Source organism: Osmia lignaria, chromosome 16 (genome assembly GCF_051020975.1).
Source record: "Osmia lignaria lignaria isolate PbOS001 chromosome 16, iyOsmLign1, whole genome shotgun sequence".
Lineage (NCBI taxonomy): Eukaryota > Metazoa > Arthropoda > Insecta > Hymenoptera > Megachilidae > Osmia > Osmia lignaria.
In genome coordinates, this window is record NC_135047.1 from 8,716,639 (window position 1) to 8,736,517 (window position 19,879).

At 29.6% G+C, this 19,879-nt stretch overlaps 5 protein-coding genes and 1 long non-coding RNA gene across 8 annotated transcripts; 3 read left to right on the forward strand and 3 right to left on the reverse strand.

Moving 5' to 3' along the window:
* Positions 1-761: 761 nt before the first annotated feature.
* On the forward strand, positions 762-1,746 carry LOC117601094 (uncharacterized). The gene is made up of 3 exons (XR_004580599.2): positions 762-1,179; positions 1,235-1,380; positions 1,538-1,746. It is a non-coding gene; the product is annotated as an uncharacterized LOC117601094 (long non-coding RNA).
* Positions 1,747-2,022: 276 nt separating this feature from the next.
* On the reverse strand, positions 2,023-4,754 carry LOC117601090 (uncharacterized). 3 transcript variants are annotated; one of them, XM_034317428.2, is made up of 11 exons: positions 4,624-4,754; positions 4,464-4,529; positions 4,063-4,354; positions 3,820-3,962; positions 3,574-3,736; positions 3,256-3,500; positions 3,013-3,191; positions 2,706-2,937; positions 2,458-2,621; positions 2,236-2,370; positions 2,023-2,174 (listed from the first exon to the last, which is right to left on the reverse strand). In XM_034317428.2, exons 1-11 carry the CDS (start codon positions 4,708-4,710, stop codon positions 2,129-2,131), a joined length of 1,752 nt encoding a protein of 583 aa, XP_034173319.1. In that variant the 5' UTR covers positions 4,711-4,754; the 3' UTR covers positions 2,023-2,128. The 3 variants fall into 3 exon arrangements, with proteins under 3 accessions (XP_034173319.1, XP_034173318.1, XP_034173320.1); XM_034317427.2 differs by having other exon boundaries at positions 2,023-2,177; XM_034317429.2 differs by lacking the exon at positions 4,464-4,529 and having other exon boundaries at positions 2,023-2,177; positions 4,624-4,710.
* Positions 4,712-10,463, reverse strand: LOC117600687 (uncharacterized). The gene is made up of 8 exons (XM_034316431.2): positions 10,218-10,463; positions 9,813-9,974; positions 9,550-9,724; positions 9,379-9,480; positions 9,050-9,319; positions 5,690-6,636; positions 5,473-5,608; positions 4,712-5,378 (listed from the first exon to the last, which is right to left on the reverse strand). The coding sequence occupies exons 1-8, from the start codon at positions 10,379-10,381 to the stop codon at positions 5,193-5,195; spliced, it is 2,142 nt and encodes a 713-aa protein (XP_034172322.1). The 5' UTR covers positions 10,382-10,463; the 3' UTR covers positions 4,712-5,192.
* Positions 10,464-10,663: 200 nt separating this feature from the next.
* Positions 10,664-14,623, forward strand: LOC117601087 (uncharacterized). The gene is made up of 4 exons (XM_034317419.2): positions 10,664-10,829; positions 11,014-11,531; positions 11,740-12,335; positions 12,405-14,623. Exons 2-4 carry the CDS (start codon positions 11,021-11,023, stop codon positions 14,205-14,207), a joined length of 2,910 nt encoding a protein of 969 aa, XP_034173310.1. The 5' UTR covers positions 10,664-10,829; positions 11,014-11,020; the 3' UTR covers positions 14,208-14,623.
* A 676-nt stretch (positions 14,624-15,299) lies between these two features.
* On the forward strand, positions 15,300-17,907 carry LOC117601089 (cilia- and flagella-associated protein 91). Its single transcript, XM_076692870.1, has 8 exons — positions 15,300-15,561; positions 15,624-15,831; positions 15,912-16,261; positions 16,342-16,673; positions 16,738-16,959; positions 17,041-17,336; positions 17,413-17,607; positions 17,684-17,907. The coding sequence occupies exons 1-8, from the start codon at positions 15,303-15,305 to the stop codon at positions 17,718-17,720; spliced, it is 1,899 nt and encodes a 632-aa protein (XP_076548985.1). The 5' UTR covers positions 15,300-15,302; the 3' UTR covers positions 17,721-17,907.
* Positions 17,908-18,011: 104 nt separating this feature from the next.
* Positions 18,012-19,796, reverse strand: pall (F-box protein pallbearer). The gene is made up of 3 exons (XM_034317431.2): positions 19,533-19,796; positions 19,208-19,456; positions 18,012-19,144 (listed from the first exon to the last, which is right to left on the reverse strand). Exons 1-3 carry the CDS (start codon positions 19,617-19,619, stop codon positions 18,386-18,388), a joined length of 1,095 nt encoding a protein of 364 aa, XP_034173322.1. The 5' UTR covers positions 19,620-19,796; the 3' UTR covers positions 18,012-18,385.
* Positions 19,797-19,879: the final 83 nt, after the last annotated feature.

Below are 19,879 nucleotides of genomic sequence, written 5' to 3' on the forward strand. Positions count from 1 at the left end.
TTAATGATTTCGCGTTAACTTGTTAATTAAATCTTCCATTTACGAAAAAGCACGGTTTCATTAACATACATATGTATACCGGCAAACAAAATATCTTTCGTAGACTTTCTTTTGAAAAGCCGAGAATATTAGCAAACACGCGAGAATGAGAATGAAATCTTCTGCAAGCAAGCGAAATAGATAAATTTGTAAAAAAAAAGGCGAACGTTCAAACATTGTTGTTACGGTAATCGCGTAACAATTCCCTTATCAACGTCAACGTGTTTTTCGACACGCTTGTTAATTAATGCCAAAACAATCAAGTATCAAACCGAGGTCCTTTACTTTGTTCTACTTCGATGTTATTTACAACCGAAAGTCTCGTTATCGCGATGAGGAGGCAAAATTTCTGTTTGCATTTAACGAAGGTTTTGGATCGATCGAGACCCAGAGATAATATGAAATAGAAAAATTAAATGAAATCAAATATGAGTCTCTCTACGAGGTACGACGCCGTTCGAGGGTTAACACTAGAAAGAACATCCGCCGTTCAATAAAATTAAAATTAATTCTTTATCTTAGGAGAAGTCAACACGCGACCTTAAATAATTTCTATAATTTGAAGTAATATAGAAATATTTGAAATATGAAAATCCTTTCGGCTTTGTGTTTCCGAGTGTTAAAAAGAAATATGTACTTTAACGAAGAGCGATACACATTCGATACCTGAAAATTCAACAACGTTATCGGCGCGTCGCGTCGCGGCGGTTCTAAAGAAAAAAAAAAGGTTTCGTTACTCGTGTTCAAGAAAGTTACATAATCGTCATTTTGAAGCGCGAAGCGAATGTTGTGTGTTCTCTAGTAGCAATTATATCCCTGAAATTTACACATGAAAAGGTTACGGTAACAAGAATTCCAGCTGCGAATACACGCGACTGCGGGGAATCCAATGGTGATGGACGTGCGCGAACTTCTCTTTATACGCGAATATTCTTTTGATTGTTTTCAATTTATTCTTGAATTACAATAATAAATTTCATTTATCGAAACTTTAACCACTTACTTACCGCTAGGTACGTACCCCCCGGTAACAAAATACCACTGATCATGGTAGACATCCGGATGGATATGCATTACGTTAGACAAGTTCCTCCTCGCGCACGTTATCGTGAAGATAGAAGTGGAGGAAAATGGAAATGGGTAAGATTGATCGATAGAAAAAAAGATTGTAAACTAACGTATAACTTTTTTGCAGAATGAACGAATGAACGAATGAACGAACGAACGAAGAGGTTCAAGAACGAGTGACGTGGATGTCTCTCTGGTGCGACTCATATACTCTACCTGCGCCGATCTGACGTCACGGGTATGCCTCTTATCAGGAAGGAGTACCAATACCTGGTAAGCCTGCACCTGTATATTCCAGCTTAGCCCTGGGCTTGAATTTTCTTACAAAAGAAATTTCTCTTATACATATTACCTCATTTCCATTAAAGAGTTATTCTGAAAATCTTCAGTTTTTCAAACATTTCTTATTAATGCAACTGTATCATTCCAGGCCATGGGAGACGTGTTCCTCGAGTAAGTAAGTAGTACGACGAAATACATAAGATTCTTAAACTTATGATAGAACGAAGAATGGCACTACACTGTTGTGTGTGTGTGTGTGACAGATTAGAATTGAAAAATTAAAGGAAGAATAATTTTTTAACATTTAATCAAAATCAGGGCTATTTGATTTTAAATGTCCGCCGTCCGAGGGTTAAAGAGAAAACGAATTTATAGGGCGTGCAACCAGAGCAAGAGTATGTATTTACACGGCGTGCTTTCAGGGCAAACGTAGTTTACATGAAAAGGAAAAAATGAAGAAAGACTAACGAGAGATAGAAACGAAACCGTTGTCCCGACGATGTCACGCGCGTTTACGTGGAGCGTTGCACCTTATCTCGTGTTCCAGTTACATCATCGCAGTCGGTTTTGTAGTTCTTACACAATTCCTATCGGGAAGGTATCAGTACAATAAGTCTGAATGCACAATTTATAGTTTTCTTGAAAAGACAGTATTCTATTTTTTAGATCGTTCGATTATAATAAATCTTGTAAATTTTGTATAAATATAAATAATACATATCATATAAAATCTATAAATCTAAACAGTGATCGTAGACCGATTGCCAATGGTACACGACGCTTTACTTCTAAAAGAAAACGGAAATTAGTAATGTTTAATGTTTTTAATAGAGTGTATTAAATTACCTGCAAGCATCCTGAAAGATTTTTCTAACTTGATCGAGCATCTGTTTGTAAGTGGCAAGATCTGATGCCTTTTCCTGTTGCACAGTATCTAATCTAGCTTTTAATGTGAGACACTCTTCTTGAAATAACTCCATTCTACGTTGGGGACAAATAAAAAAAAGATAATTTGTATTTTAAGTAACGCGTTTGCACAAGCTTAAATATGCATGGATATAAATTTACTTGAGTCGCATTTGTTCTGCGTCGACGTCATTCGAGTTGGACGATTTTGAGAATTTCGGTCTGTATCTGCTGTCGATCTTAACGATCCTTGCTCTTTCGGTCTCTAATTTTCCAAGCTTCGCTTCTAATCTCGCCGATTTGTTTCTTTCGTTCCGCAAAGTATTCTATGTATATTAAATAAAAAATACCCTATTATTACGAATTCATTGATATTGATATTGATATAAAAGATTGATTCGATAACCGACAGAAAGAATATCAGCATCGTTCCTCTCTTTGTCCAATCTTCTGTTCAGCACAGTTACTAATTCTAGTAGTCGCTCCCTTTCGGCTTCCGCGGCAAGAGCCAAAGTTACGTATTCATTTGGTTCGTAGGAACTTCGATAACTGTGTAAGGGACTACTATGATTAAGATTATTTAAGAATAATCGTGGGATCTTTTGTGCTTTAATCTCTTCCATGCTTGGAACTGTTCCATTTCTAAATAACAAAGGTTGACAATCATCATTTAACTTTACATCATTCTCATAAATTTTGATCAAATAATTATCGTACCTTAATTTGTCAATTTCTATCTCACGTTCTTCCAGCCTTCTCCTTAATCGATCGATTTGAAGTTGAGCCGATTGCAAATCATTTCTCAAATTCGTACATTCGTGTTCGATTTTCTCTTCCCTATTTTTCATATCCGTTTCCCGTTCTTGATGCTTCATCTCCATCATTTTAAGTCGATTCTATGAATTTTAAACATAGTAGCGAGTAATGATATATATATATATATCGTATGTAAGTACTCACATTGAGCGTTTCTATTAAACAATCATCGTGAGATCTTTTCTCGTTCAATATCGCTATGTTTCCTTTCGCGGCATTCAATTCGTTCTCCAACACTTTTATCCTCGCCTTTGAAGCTTCCAACTTCCGCTTATAGCCTTCTATGGCTATTTCCGCTTGACGAAGCTCCTTTGCTGAGTTCTCGATTTGCTGACGTCTCTCCCTCTCGACGTTTCGAAAATTCGCTAGATTCTTCCGTTCTATAGACGCTGATTAATATACAAAAGCTTATTAAAATTCTACGTTATGTGTATAAATTGTAATATGTATTTTTTAATATACCAATAGATGTTTTCTGTGTTCCATCGTACTCGGACAATTTTGATTGCAATTCCAACACTTTTTGATTCAGTAAATGAATTTGTTCGGCCCTCCCTCGCCATCCACCAGATTGATTTGCAAGATTATTTATATTCACGTTATCACCCACTTCGTTGCACAGCAACTACGTATGTTTATATAATATTATAAATTTAATATTAGAGAGCGTTGACAAGAAAATATTCCTTAATTGGATACGTAAAATACCTTGTGTAATTTATTAATCTCCTGTTTAAGACTAGCGCAATTATTTTTAGATTCGTAGAGTTTCGTTTGAGTTTGCTGCAACTTTTCCATCAATTTCATCTGATCATCCTTCTCCTTTGCCTGATTATTATTTGTTTCGGTACCTTTGTCAAGGATACTATCCTGGATCTCGATCATATTATTTTTGACAATAGAATGATGTACCATTTCAGGTAGAACTTGATAATATTTAATATAACTCACTTTTTTCCGAGGAATCATCATCAGTTTTCAAACATCTTCTTTCATTCTCTAATTCCATTTCTTTGCTGGCTAAATTATTTTCAAGGTTTTTACATTTTGATTTAAGAACTTCGATCTCGGCTATTTGTTCTCTACATCTTTTACTAAGTTCTATTATTTTTGCAGCTGCTATCTCATTGGGTTTTCTTAGAATTGTTCCTTGTGCCGTTTCCGCGATTCCTTCCTTTTTACGAATCTTTCCTTCGCTTTCCTCGAGCGCCCGACGCAAACAACCATTTTCCGCAATTAAATCCTATTTAATTTTTTTTTTTTTTTTTTTTTTTTTTTTACTTTGTTTAATAACATCTAGTATATTATAAAAAATATGATATGCAATATAAGAATTATTAGCTTGTAAGTACTTGGATTCGATTTCGTAAAAATACATTCAATTCTTTCGGAAAGATTAGGTGATCAGGTAAAGTCTCCTAATAATGTATTTAAGATTTTAGTTTTCTTTTACATGTTGTATTTCACAAATATAATTACAGCCAAATCATTGTTATAATATCAATATTATACCTCTATTAACTCGTTTTTCCAAGGAATTGTCGCTTCAAAATTTAAAGAATCATTCGTTTCAGTTTCCGATATTTTACATGTTTCCATCTTTTATTAAAAAATCAATTTTGTTTTTTTTTTTTTTTTTTTAACTAACCTCTATCGTTTCATAAATTGAAATTCTAATGTTTTATTTATAACATAGCATAAATAAAAATTCATATCTACATTCAGCACTACTTACAAAAATCATCAAAAGACAATTACTTATCGCTTTTTTTTTTTCAGAAACAAACATTTGAAATTATAAATTTGATTTTGGTAAATGTATATTTAATGATTGAAACAAAATAGTAATATTATAAAACGTTTTTACATGTGTATTAGGTTAATAATGTAAATCAATTTTTACAAATTAATGATAGATAAATCTTTTATCCATATCATCCAACGCATAAATCTTTACATATAGTGGTCTTGATTACATAAAAAACTTAATTCTAAATGTTGGATATAGAAATGTTAAAGGTGACATTTAAACATTTATTTCAAATTAAGTGTACTGATTCAACAATGATGGTTTCGTCAATTTATTTTCCTCCCTTGTTACCAAAATTTTTATGTTGATATCTATTCCTGCCACCTGCAAACTTGCCTGCTTTTTGGAGGGCCTGCAATTTAAAATTTTTTGCAACACCTTCTTTTTTGTTAACTCCAGAATATTGCACGTTCACTCTTCTTCCATTAAGCATTGAATGGTGTAACGAAAATGCTTTCTGTAAACAAATAATTAAATAACATGTTATACAGAAATACAGAAGAAACGCTAATTTAGATTCTAAAAAGTTTTTCTTCAATTTAAGAAATTACCTCAAAATCTGTGTTATTTGCAAATTCAACATAAGCAAATCCACGCGGTGTATTTGCATCGTTCGTAGGTATCCTAATATCAACAATGTTACCTACTTTAGTTAAAAAGTGCTTTTTAATCTCTTCTGAAGTAATGCTGAAACATAATTAAAATGTATAAATACCAATTTATACTAAATAATTTGTAATGAATTTAATTACATATTAAATTTCTTACTTAAATGGTAAATTCCCTACAAAAACAACATATCTTTTCTTCTTTGCTTCGGCATCATTTTTGTTCTTTTCCTTTTCTGGTGCAGGTTGAACATTATTTGTCTTAACTTTATTATTTTCAGCCTCATCTTCGCTTTCTTCTTCTTCTTCTTCTTCATCTTCAACCTCTTCTTCGCTTTCTCCCTCTACCTCCTCCTCTTCCTCTTCTTCTTCTTCTTCTTCTTCTTCTACATCACTTTCATCTTCGTCTTTACTTTCTTCAGCATCCATTTCTTCATCTTCATCTTCATCTTCGTCCTCTTCTTCTTCCTCCTCTTGTGGTTTCATAACAAACCGATTTTTCTGGTTAACATCCTTCTTTTTATTCTGATTATTTAACTTTGCCTTTGCCTGCCCTTGCACCATCTTATTCTGTGCCTTATTTTGAACCTGTTTATTTTTTACAGCTTCTACTGATTTCTGATTCCGTGCTTTTTGCATCTGTTGTGCATCCTGTGTGGTGTCTTTACCCTCCTTTACTATCAATAACTTTCTCAAGAATGCCAACTTTCTTTTAGCTGTTTTTGAAAGTTCATCTCGATTATTTATACTTTCAATTTTTTCTTTTAATTGATCAACAGTGAAGTTAACACTCATTGACCGATTTTTCTTTTTCCCATGATTTTCTTTACTATCTAATTTTTGTTTTTCAGTATTTTTGGGAGTAACATTTGAATTCTTTTTATTAAGATTTTGTACAGGTCCTACATTTTTTTTCACTCCAACCTTTAGATTCTTAGGTACATCCTTTTTAATTTGTTTATCCCCTTGTCCATTTTGTACAGATTTATTTTCTGGTTTCTTTTTTTTAAAAGCTTTATTTACATTTCCTACTGCCTCAGCTTTCTTTTCGACCACTTCAGATTCACTTGCTGAACGCTTTTTCATATTTTTAACCATGATTACTTTTTAGATGATATAAATAGCGAACTCACTGTAATGAAAACATAAAAGAAATTAAAACTCTACTCACATGTTATATACAGAAACTTCAATATATAGAATACATGTAAAAATCAAATCTATATTCTACATATAACTTAATTATATTAACGGTATAATTTTAAACTTGCTTTCTGCATGTTTTAGATAGTTTAATAATATAAATTCATACATAAAAAACTAAAGGAGTAATTGTAGCTGAAAGTGCGGTTAACTTTACAAACTATTTAGTTATTCTTATTTTTATATTGATTGTAATTACAAATAACTTAATTAATTTGATTAATAAACATGTATATAGTAATTGTTTGGTAAAAGATAGTTTATACAATGGATAAATACATGTTTAATTACTTTTATATACTTACATTTACATATCGTGCTAAACGTGGTTGGATATTCACGTTACGAGGTTAACTTCAACATGCGTCTCTTGCACTTCTTTTTTCGATTTTAGTTCCGATTTTGATTTACCTTTTTCTACGCATGCGCATTACTTTACACTTGCAGTTTTCCTTCTAAAATCTTTATTTTCTATATTACCTTTTAATAAAAACTACGTATAGAAAATCTAAACATATTTTTATTATTACAAAAGTAGAATTCATGTATAGTTAAACACTCTTTCTTCTTTAAATATCGTCATTGAAAATTTACTCTGCAACGTCACTTCCGCTACCTTATGCATTTTTTATTGTACAAATATATATACAAAAAATTTGAAATATAATACATATATATTTATAGTTTTTGATTATAACTAAATAATGATCTTTACTAATGTGATCAAGGAATACTGCTATTAAATCTTTTCAAAGACATTGTGTAGTTTTGCTGGTGGCTGAATATGGCGCTATATTTATAAAAATATACCACGAATTCATAATCTTCAGGAATAAAAGATACAACGGTTACTTAGTATATTTATTAATTAATCAGTTTTACAGGTTATTTAATACTTGGTTTAAAATAACTCTTACATAGTTAAACATAATTTTTAACGTATAATATATTATGTATACCGCAGTTCACCAGAGTCCATAACTGCGAAAAGACCAGTTTTCGTTCTTCGCGCTTCTCCAGTGCGCATCTTCGCCCTGATTGGCGATACTCCCAAACGATGTGGAAAGCGAATAGCAGAGAGCTCGCTGCGTTCCCCCACCATCTTCCAACCTGCGCGTCGCAGTTATGGACTCTGGTGAACTGCGTCATACGTTTGTAGTTCCTCGTTCATTTGCGTAAATTAACTTTTAGAAGAAAAATATGTACTATACAATAGTGGAAGACATTTAGTAATTGTTAAATAATCGCTCTATATGTTAAAATACAAATATAAATGCAATATATGTTACATTTTATTTTCTTGTATGTATTTTATCTGAAGTAGTGTGTATCGCGAATACATTAACCTAAAAAATTTTCTTGTATCAAATAAGCGTTATAAAAATTTCATTCATCACACGTTAAGAGTTATTTACAGTTACGAGTATTTTTATTACATTAATGTCTTTATTCTTGCTCTAAAATACTTAACAAGCAAAAATAATTAAAAGTATGACATTTACTAGTGATTCAGCCATACAGTATACTACAAATTTATTATTATATTAGAAATATATTAGAACATAACTCCGTAATTTACACAGCTCATCAATCAATTCTTTTTCTTCTATCTATGTTCAGCGTAACAGAATTTTAGTTTCATAAAAACAAAATGCATTGCATGGTATGGTATAATTATTATAAAGAATTGTAAAGCTGATACTTGATTAAATACTGCTTTTTGTAATCTGTAATTAAATATTTCATAGCGTACTATAAAAAATGTCGTGTATATAAATAATACATAATCGTTCATTTGTCTTTGAATGTTGCATATAAAAGTTATAAATAAAAAATTTATACAGAAAAATATATTAATTACTTACAGTCGCCTATGGTAATAAACATTAATATTGCGATAATTTGCATAAAAATATCTTATGAAAAAACAGTTTAATTTGCAGTAAAAATAATGTTAACATAAATTAAGATAAAAATCATATTAATACAATGATAAGATAACTCGTAATTTTTACCTTTATATCAAAGTAATTTTTCTTCATTTGAAAGTTATAGTGTTATAAATTTAGAAGTGAAATATTCTCAACTTTATTATTTAATATTATGTTATTTCGCATGTTCCAAGTAACTATAAATTGTCCATAAAGTCTAATATTTTCATCATTTCGCATAAATTTTTACAATATTTTATCAAATATTGTTATAATAATGTCATTGTATCCATTTATCAAAATGAATTGACATTACAAATTGCTAAATGTTATTTGTCATTCTTTCTGGATGTTAAATATTTACATACAACAAATTAGTATGTCTAGTCTGCTTTACGTGGCTTACGTTTACGAACATTCGGACTGCTTGGTTCAGTTTTGCTATCTTTATCTGCATCTTTTCCTTTTTCTTCTTTATCAGATCCTTCCTGTTCAGAATCTTCATCAACTAAATCATCTTTAACATTTTCAACAATTTCTTCATCTTGTATACTTTTCTCTTGCATAAATCCACCTGATCCTTCTCTATGTTTCTTTTTATCCTGGAGCATTATAGGTTTTGGTGGATATATAAAATCGATCAGGCATACGATAAACTGTAAATTAAAACAAATAATTAGTTACTAGAAATTTAAACTGCATTATTTACACTTACCAATCCCAATATTGCGCCTAATACAATGGTAGCAATAGCAAAAATTAAGTAACTACCCCAGGTAGGTAATCCAAAATCTTCCATAAGTTTATTATGTATTCCCTAAGTAAGATAAATGATTTTACAATGTGCATACAATGTGTACAACTAATATTTTATAATGTTATTTACCCTTAATACTTGGGACATTTTAAAGAATTGGCTAATGACAGACATTTGAACAGAAGTTGGACTCTTCCAACCAGGAACTGGCTCAATTTTCTCCCATGTTCTTTCAGATACAAATTCAATTAAGGAATCTTTGTCTCTAGGACTCTTATATTGTCTGAATATGCCATCTTTAACGCTAAAGGATTATGTTGGTTATTTAAAAATATACTTAAAAATATTATAAATTCCAAATTAGATTTTTTCATGAAATGAAGAACTCTTACTGATATATTGTTGGTAAAGCAGTAACCATAAACCTTCCACTAAGTCCTGGTGAATCTGTCACGTCAACTTTTCCTACATTAATATTTAGATTCTTTTTCTGTGAAGCAAGATGTTCCCAAATAGGTTCAAGTGCTTTACAAGCAGGACACCATGGAGCATAACTAAATTAATAAAAATGATTCATATTATGAGCATTAATAACAACTTTAATTTTAAGGTGGAATTTTCTATATCATAAAATTTACAACAAATAATATCTTGTATCTTTGCAATGATCATTATCTTAAGTTAAATAAAATAATATGCATGACTTCAAATACAACATTTAAGCATAATATAAAGCTCCTTTAACATCATTTTGGATACGCCACCAAATTAGATGACAAAGAATCAATTTAACTCACAATTCTACCAGCCACTCTCCAATTAACATACGATCCCAATTTTCCTCGGTAAGTTGTTCCGCATAAGTAGTTTTAGATGATGTCTGAATACTTGCATTTACAAGACTCAAAATTAAGCAACAGCATGTTATATAAAATGAAAAACTGAATTTAGTGTACAACATTTTATTTTAAATAATATTCACCGGTATGTACGGTATACACACGCTGCCGGGTGCTGGAAGAAACGTAAATCCAATCAACAATAGTTGGTAACTGACAATAAGTAAAGTCTCTTTTCCTACATAGAAACACAATATTTTAGCACCCTAGAGATGAAATATAAATAATCATTTACTTCTTTTTACTTATCATTTCATCAGAATTAAAAAGTCGTTTAAACCTGAATACATTTCATTTTTCTTTTATAAATAAACTGTAATATTTAATAAGTTAAAAAAAATTTACTGGAATTATAAACTGTGAATCAATTTTAATGCTCGATATGAACTACACATAAGTGGATTTTTCTGATATGTATGTATGTACAATTTCGTATAATTCTAAATTACAGGAAACGAGCAGTTCTTTGTTATTGTTTCAAATGAAAATTTAGAAAACTTTAATAAACACGTAAGCGTACCTGTAATATATAAATATTTTTTATCGATCATCTAAAGCTATTTTCATTAAATTATGTACTATAAATGTATTTTATTTTTCTTAATTCAATGTTAAATTATATTAAGTTAAAGTATAGTAATTTTGTTTAAAAATTTGTAAATATATAGGTACTAAAAGTAAATACATTTTATAGGTAAACAATGTCTGCTGTTTATCCAACTTTGTCAAAGTTAGTTGTAAGTGATGGTTATGATGAGGAAGATTTAACAGATATCGATGATGAAGTATTCATTCGAGATGGAAAGAATGGTAGTTTAAAGTTGCATGATGATGGTGGGGTGAAACAGCCTTTGATGGCACCTCGCCGAAGATACAAGAAATCTCATAATTTTGAAACATACAGGCTTTCAAATAAAGCCTTTTATGTACCTCTTTGCTTTGGACTCATGGCATTAGTAATATTATTAAGTTTAATTACATTATGTATATACATTGTAAATGTAATTCCTATGCCACTGTCAATCCTAAAAAATTGGTTGTCACACGATGTTGGAGATACATCAAAGGAATCTAACATAGTTCCATGTACCTCATTGGCAACAAAAATTTTATGGACCAGATCCTTACCAAAATTGACATCCGAATCTCCATTAAGAACTACTGATGTTAATGCTGATGGAATTGAAGATATCATCATTGGATTTAGTACAGGTTCTTGTTTATATTTTACCTTCATTATTTGCAAGTTTTTATATTTTCTATTAGAATTTTATTTTCATCATATATTTATTTTCTCATTTACAGATCTTAAGCTTATAGTTTTATGAGTTATCGAATGAGGTACATCAGTTTTATTCAGTTTTATTCATAAGTGATATTTGCATAAAACCATTTGAAAACATTAACAATATTTTAACAGGTTTAGATGTGATAAATACTCCAGAGTACATTTGTGCACTATATTTTGAAGGACAAGTTCCATGTTTTGGTGGAGTTTTGGCTTTGAATGGTAAAACAGGAGATACACTTTGGATACATTGGACAACTCATGCAATATTTTCAATTGATTGCAATTTGGATTTAACAAATGATAAAATTAAAGATTGTATTATATGTGGACGTGGGGGAATACTTCATGCTGTGAATGGGCATGATGGAACTAGCATATGGGAAATCCCAATTAGAGAATTATCAGCTTCAGAAGAATGGAAACTTTCTGATATTTATGATGCTAAATTTATTGCTGATATTGATGGAGACGAAATTGGGGATGTTATCGCATCGCATACTATACAATCGAGAGAAATTCATACAAGTGAAATTCTTATAATATCAGGAATCAATGGAAATGTAATACACAGTTCAATTTTACCAAATACAGAGCAATTATTTTTAGCACCTCAAAAATTAATACATCCAGATGGAGAAAATATTTTTATTCTTGTAACCAGTAGTCAGAAACAATCGGGAGGGTTGTATATAATTCCTCAAGTAGATCTAATGTATGGTAATTTGGTGAGTTACTTTTTTTAGTATAAAAACAATTGTATAAATAACTGTTAATTAATAATATATGTATTACAGAATTTACGAAAGTTGCATCATGATACGGGAAAAGGAACTTTATTGCCCCCAATTTTGGTGGATATAACATTAGACGGAGTTGAAGATATTGTTACTGCTATGTTCAACTCAACAATAATAGTTTATAATGGACTAACATTCGAACCTATTTGGAATTATACCATCCCCAATTCTGAAGTAATAAGTATACCTATTCCTGGTTATTATAATGATGACGATGTACCAGATTTTATGGTAAAACATCAAATAGGTTCAGGTTTTCCAACATATTATTATACTGTAGCAACAATCATCGATGGTAAAACTGGTAAACCATTATTAGAAAAGCCAATAGAAGATAGTTTAAGTAAAGAAATGTCTGGTTTATCAATTACTGTTGAAGGTTTTGGAAATGATTGGTTTTTACACTGGTCTGTCGATTGTCTAAATTATGAAGGAGTTAAAGAGAAATATCAGTTTTTAAGAAGTGAAGATCTCGTATCTGAATCACGTGTTGATCTTTGTAAACTGAGGTTTAATTCCACTTTGACTACAACTTTGTATGCTTTGAGTCAGCATGTTGGACCACCTGGTATATCATTATATTTTTCTGTAGATTGGAAGTCTTTAGAATATAATAACTCTATAATGGAATCATATGCAAATATGCCATTTGTATCTGAAAGATCACCAAAAATTGATAGAAATCAAAATAAAGACAATGTACACACAAAAAAACGTAAAGATAAATCTGGCGATATGAATAACTATTTTGAACCTTATGGACAATATGTAACTAATAAAAAACTATTTCCTATGGATAGTCAGAGTGACAATATAGATGATTTTAATCGTGATTACAATTTGCAAAATGAAAATAAATGGATAAACCCAAATGAGCAAGAAAACAAAGATTATGACATGGTATATGATGGTAATAATAACATTAATATACAAGAAGAGCGGTCTATAAATTATTCACAAGTAAATAAAAGATTGGAAGGAACAAGTAACATCAACAATAGATTTATTCACGAACTTAATACAGATATAAATAAACCATCAAATATTACAAACAGAACAAATGTACCTAAACAAATTAATAATTATCTTACAATTTTTGATACTGCAAATGATAAAGATACAGATGCGGAAACAATGGTGCTGCGCAAAAGATCAATGAACATTTTACAAGACAATATGCAGACTCTTACTCGCAAAAAACAAAAATTACCAAAACAGAATAAAAAAACAAATATTAAAGAAAAATCAAAAATAAAATTAATAAATAAATTACAACTTGATTCGAATAAATATCAAAAGAAAAGAGAAATAAATAACAAACACAATAGAATATATCCAACATATGGTGTACAAAAGCAACCACCGACTGGCGTCCTATTACCTTCTATTTTACAATCAAAAGGATCAACTTCCATAGATTTAGTATTTTCTACATTTTGGTTACCATCTTCTGATGTACCTATAATACTAATTCAGGAAGACCTGGATTGTATCCATAGGAAAAAAATGCTTTCAGAAAAAAAATTACAGTACGAACAAAATGATGATATTGTCAAGGAATGTTTAAATGAACGAGGCGTTGATTATAAAACAAATCAAGAAACAACTGATAAAGAGAATTCCAAAATTTCTCTTGGACAAATGACAATATATAGAATCAAACTGGAATGTATATGCCCAGAGGATATGTTACCTAATCAAAGTTGCAAAAATATTTCATCCCATCAGAGTTGGTCTGAATATTTGGGTTTGCATGGGAATGGATATTTCAAACCTCTTTATAAAGCAAACACGAAATGATTTCTTTACACTTTACTTATACTTTTATAAACTATTATATTGATTTTTTTAAATATATTTTTCTTTTCCTCTATGTGAGGAACGAATAAATATATATATATTTTTTATAAATTTATGAAATGATTAGCTACTTAAAAGTTACATATTGGAGCTATTATTTAAATTTGAATGTTGCTAATAAGATATGAATTCTACTTATTAATTAGTGTAAGAATTGTGTATAATTGTTCCTTGAATATGTACCTGTTGTGTAATGAAAACTATCATTACCAAACTTCAATACAATTTGGTACTAATATTTTGAGTACATTATAAATACTAGATAAGTATATCAGATGACTTATATTAATAAAATGTTTACATATTCATAAAATATACCAAACTGCTTAAACCAACTGCTTTATTCTTTATTATACTAATGAAAGTAAATTATTGAATAATGTTACATGTAAAATGTTTATGACATATGAAATAAATATTATAATTGACATAATGTTATTATTTATACAACGAAATAAAACTGTGCTACATATATGTATGTATAAGTTCAAAAGTTGTGAAGTTAGTGTTTGATCAATATTCAGTTGCTCCTTAAATTTTTACTAAACGACTGTTGTCATATTCATTCTTTTTTTTATTTAAGGTCATACTATATTTGTGTACCTTTTGCAACAATTAATTACATTAAAATATAGTTTATAACTGTTAATTTATAAAAACTATGCCTAGAAGACAAATAATAAATCGTAAGTTACATTTTATATTTTAAGTGATTTTCATTTAATTTTATAATTACAAAAATAAAATTTGTATTTTTACAGAATATGTGCAGGAATGTTATGTCTACATATAAAAAGATGTCGAAAAATCAAACATAAGATTGCAAACATAATACAAGAAAACAATATAAAACTGAAAAATAACATTGGATTATCAGGTAAATTTATATCTGCAAATATACTCCAAGAATAATAAACTCATTTTTGTATGAGCACAGTGTTTGTATAAATGCCACTATCTTTGTGCACTATGCTGTAATTATAATACCTTTTGTCTTCATGTTTATAATGTATCCTATATTTGTTACATAAGATAATGGCTGGAAAATATGAATCAAATAAAATAATATGCTTCAATAGTTACAAATACTTTCGTCAACCAATTGTACCATTTTTAATGCACAAAACACAGGATATAACTTCTCCTGTGCGTTTTCATCATGATGTAAATGACATACACCTAGTACTAAATACAATTAAATCAGAGACACACAGAAATGTGGGAACCCAAACAGATTATAGGGATAGTGAATCCCAAACTGTTCCTTGGGAACCACCGTTTAAAATTAAATCAGGTAAGAAGTAATAGATATAATGTATTGTTTAATATCAATTAATGTATTTATTAACATTTTAGGACATAATCCTGAGTTATTATCAATAGCTCATTTAACTTGGAATCATGGATTACCAGCTGGAACCTCTGAGGTAGAAATTATTAATAGAATGAGAATCAGAAAGTCATGGGAGGCAGTTCTTCCTCCTATGGATACTGCACTTAACATAAAAAAGCGAGAAGCTATATTAACCACATTGGAAATAGAAGAGTGGGCATTTAGAGAATCAATAAGTATTTTCTTATTAAAAATATGAATGATAAGTTTTTTATATGTTCGTTTAAAAAATGTAAATTATTGTAACTTTAGGAGATTCAAGCAATAATGGATTACAGACTTGAATTATTAAATGAGATATCTAAACAACGCGAGTATGAAAAACAACAAAAATTGCAAGATCGTTTTGATAGATTGGACAAATATTTATCTACACGTAGGGATAAAGAAATAAATGTTATTAAATATAATCTTAAACGAGATCTGAGAAAATTATATAAAAAACACCAGCAAAGTCAACAGCCCCGTAAACGTGATATTATCAAGGAACATTCTCAACTATCATCTGAATTATATGCACCACAAATGCGCCATGGAGAACATCCACAAAGATGGCACGAAATATTACAAAAAGATTTATTGGGAGAAAATTATATTGAAAGTAAATATGATATATGAATAATAATTAACAGTGGATACATAAATAATAATTTTGCTCAATAATATTTTATGCTGTTTTAGATATAGATAATATATGTAGATTGTCAGCACGATTTCCAACAATACATAAAGAATTGAAAATGATAAAACCCAAACTTAAGCCAGCTGATCTTTGTATCAGAGAAACAAGATGGACCGAGAAGAAGCTGCAACAATTGCATTCTGATTTGAAAACAGCCAGACTACAGGAAGAACAAATACAGACTTCAACGTTATTGAAACGCAAATATAGACAACCATCTCTTCCTCCTACTCCATATAGAACAAGTACAGAAAATGTGAAGAATATACATATAGATCAATTATCTACTCTTATACAGAAAATAGTTAGAGGGAGAGCTGTTCAGTGCATGGTAATCATTAAATAAAAAATATTCTCTTTATTCAGTTTCCTTATTTAAAAAATTCTTTTAATAGATGTTTGAAGGTCGCAATAGATGCAGAGAATTAATTCAAGAATTGCAATCATCTCATGGACTAGAACAAAACACTAAAAAGCAGCATCAAGAAGAAAAAGAACGAATGTTAAATCTGCAACATTTACAAAATGAAAAATCCATGCAAGAAGATCGTTTAAGCGAAGTTCTTAATTGTTTAGAAGGAATGACCATCTCAGCAATGTTAGATTTTCTTAGTAAAGTAAGTTTTATTCTGTAACATTCTTATTAAAAACAATTTAATATATATGTATATTTTCTTTTAATATTTATCTTTTCTAAGGAACTTGTAAGATTAGAAGATGAACGTCGAATACATGCTTTCGCATTATTAGCTGAAAGAGAAAGAGCTATGAGAGAAGCAGCAGAAGCTGGAAGGCGTCAGTTAGAATATAATCGTCGTAGAGAGTTTGATGAAATGTTCAGGCAAACTATAAAAGTTAATCAAGAGTCTGTAGAAACCTATCTAGAAGGCATCATCAAAGAAGGCATTGAATGGACATCCGATGAAGCGGCCAAAGAATATATTTTAGAATTATGTGATAAAGTGGAGAGTGTATCAAAATATGCACAAGACAAGTATAATTAGTTAAATTACATTTGAACGGTTATTTGTAATTAATATATTTTCTAATCTTTTTTTGTTTTTGTTTAGCGCAACACAATTAGCAGAAGAAGAAATGGTAGCTAATATGATCTATAACTTTCTATTACCTGAAGTAGAAAAGGATACTATACGAAAAAATATAAGAGAAAAACAACAAGCTTATTTGCAAAATGCACACGCAACGATTTATAATGAAATATTAAATTTATCACCTGTTGAAAATACAAGTTCGTCGACTAAAAGGTATGATAAAATATAACAATAGAAATATGTACTTCGGTTATGATTCATATTTTTATAATTGTTTTAATTGTTGTAGTCAAAATCTTCTTACACCGTGTACATCACAGAAATAAAATAAGAATTTTAGGGTCATCCTTACAGGGTCACCAATCGCTGATTTTCGGATCCATCTTGTAAGATTGTTAAGTATTGATAAATTTCTTTTATCAGTCTGTTTTGCGTATATTAAGTTAAATTTTGCAAGTAATGAAATGTACTATTCGTGTCAAATCAATTGAACAAATAATTTATATGTAAAACATTTTATTTCGTACATAATTTTTAAAAGCTTTGAGTATTACAAACTGAAACATATATTGCATATTCAAATATATGTAAATGTATGCGCCTGGTATATCTTTTACTAAATTTATTGTCACTAATTTTACAAGCAATTTTACATGATATTTAAACTAATACCAAATGAAATTTGTTCTGTAAAGCAATATGTATAAATTTTTCTGTGAGATCTTATCAAGTTTCAGTTAATTTCTATATTTCAGTACTTAAAATAATACATATAAGTTACATTATTGTATAGTTATACTTTTTAATACATTCATTAACTGCATTACAGATTTATACAATAAATAAAAATAAACACTTTCCTATTAAATTTTAAAATAGGTTTAACTTTATATTATGAAAACAAGGAAGTTTAAATTTATTTAGTTAACATAAAAAATGCAAAATTTTGTTAATTTCGTTTTCATATACAACCACATTATGTACAAACAAGTTAATGTGAAGTTGAAGGATATCCTTCTATAGCATTACCTGCAAGAAGATCAGTCATAAATTTTTTAAATTTGACATCTTTTGCATCAGTAGATGATATTCTTTCTACTATTAATTTACGCTTTTTCGTTTGTAATTCTTTTGTTTGCAACGAATCAGATTCTCTCTGATTAATAATATCTATATGTTTTCGTTTACAACTTTCTATAGAATCAGGTTTCTGTGTTTCTTCTCTCGCACGACTCAATTCAGCCGTTAAATCAACCATTTTTTGTTCCCATTCTTCGAGATGCTTTCTCATTTCGGCCAATTGTATATCTTGATCGTGTATCTTTTTTGCCTGTTCCTGTAACTTTAAACTTTGTAATCGCATTTGAAACCCTTGCCGTTTCATTCGAAGTTTCATTTTACTTATTTGACCTTTCATAGATAGAACAGACAATTTATTTTTCTTAGTACGGCTATAAATTTTTTTGAATGTCTGATTTAATTTTTCTGAATTAAAGTTGTGTGGCAGTGATGCATTATTTGGGTTCGTGGTATGATGAGAAATCATTAAATTTGTACCAGGTATTTCATACCCTACATTACTAACAACAGTTGTACAAATACTGTGCTTTAAGTCTGGTAAAATTTTCTCATCAAAATGTTCCATAGCCATACTACTAATATCTCTTAGCTCTTGAAGTATTTCATGAGCTCTGGGTGGGGTTTTAGAATCACGAATCAAGCGAAGAACTCGAAAGATTTCATCAATTACCTAATAACACATTAAATAAAATTAAAATAAATCATAACATTGATAATGTAATCAATACCTTACCTTCCCAGGAATGAAACAACATAAATTAAGGTCCACATATTTTATAAAAGTCATTGATAACATAGATATTCTAGTTTCAATTGCTGTTAGTATATCACAATGACGTGCCAAGGGATGACTTCTTCGTTCTGATTCTCTTCGTGGTAATTGACTTTTTACTGCACGCAAACATTGTGCATGGTATTTCTCCATCAAGTTAAAACCTCGATTTAATAATTTTTTGCATATTCTGTCAAACTGTTTACAAACCTATCAAACAAATATTTAAAATTATTATGTATGTAATTGTGAACAAATAATTAAAAAAGTAGAAAATTAATCTTACAATTCTGTATCGAGAAATTTCATCGTATGTAAGGTTAGATAAAATTGTTTCCAGAACAACGTCAGGAAGGTTTATTAATTGCAACATATCACTATTAAGTTGTGTTCTTATTAAATTTATAATACTTCCACTCGATACAAATTTTCTAACTAATGTTAATTTATGTTTCTTTTTTAAATAATGCAATATTGCAAGTACAGTGCACTTTTAAGTATGGTGCATACAATTACCATTACAATGTTTTGACCGACCGATGACCTATAAACAAATATAGTTGTTGCATGTGCATCTATTTGCAACACAGTTTGCTATCTAGATTTTTGTAACCTAGTGAATATCGATAGTTT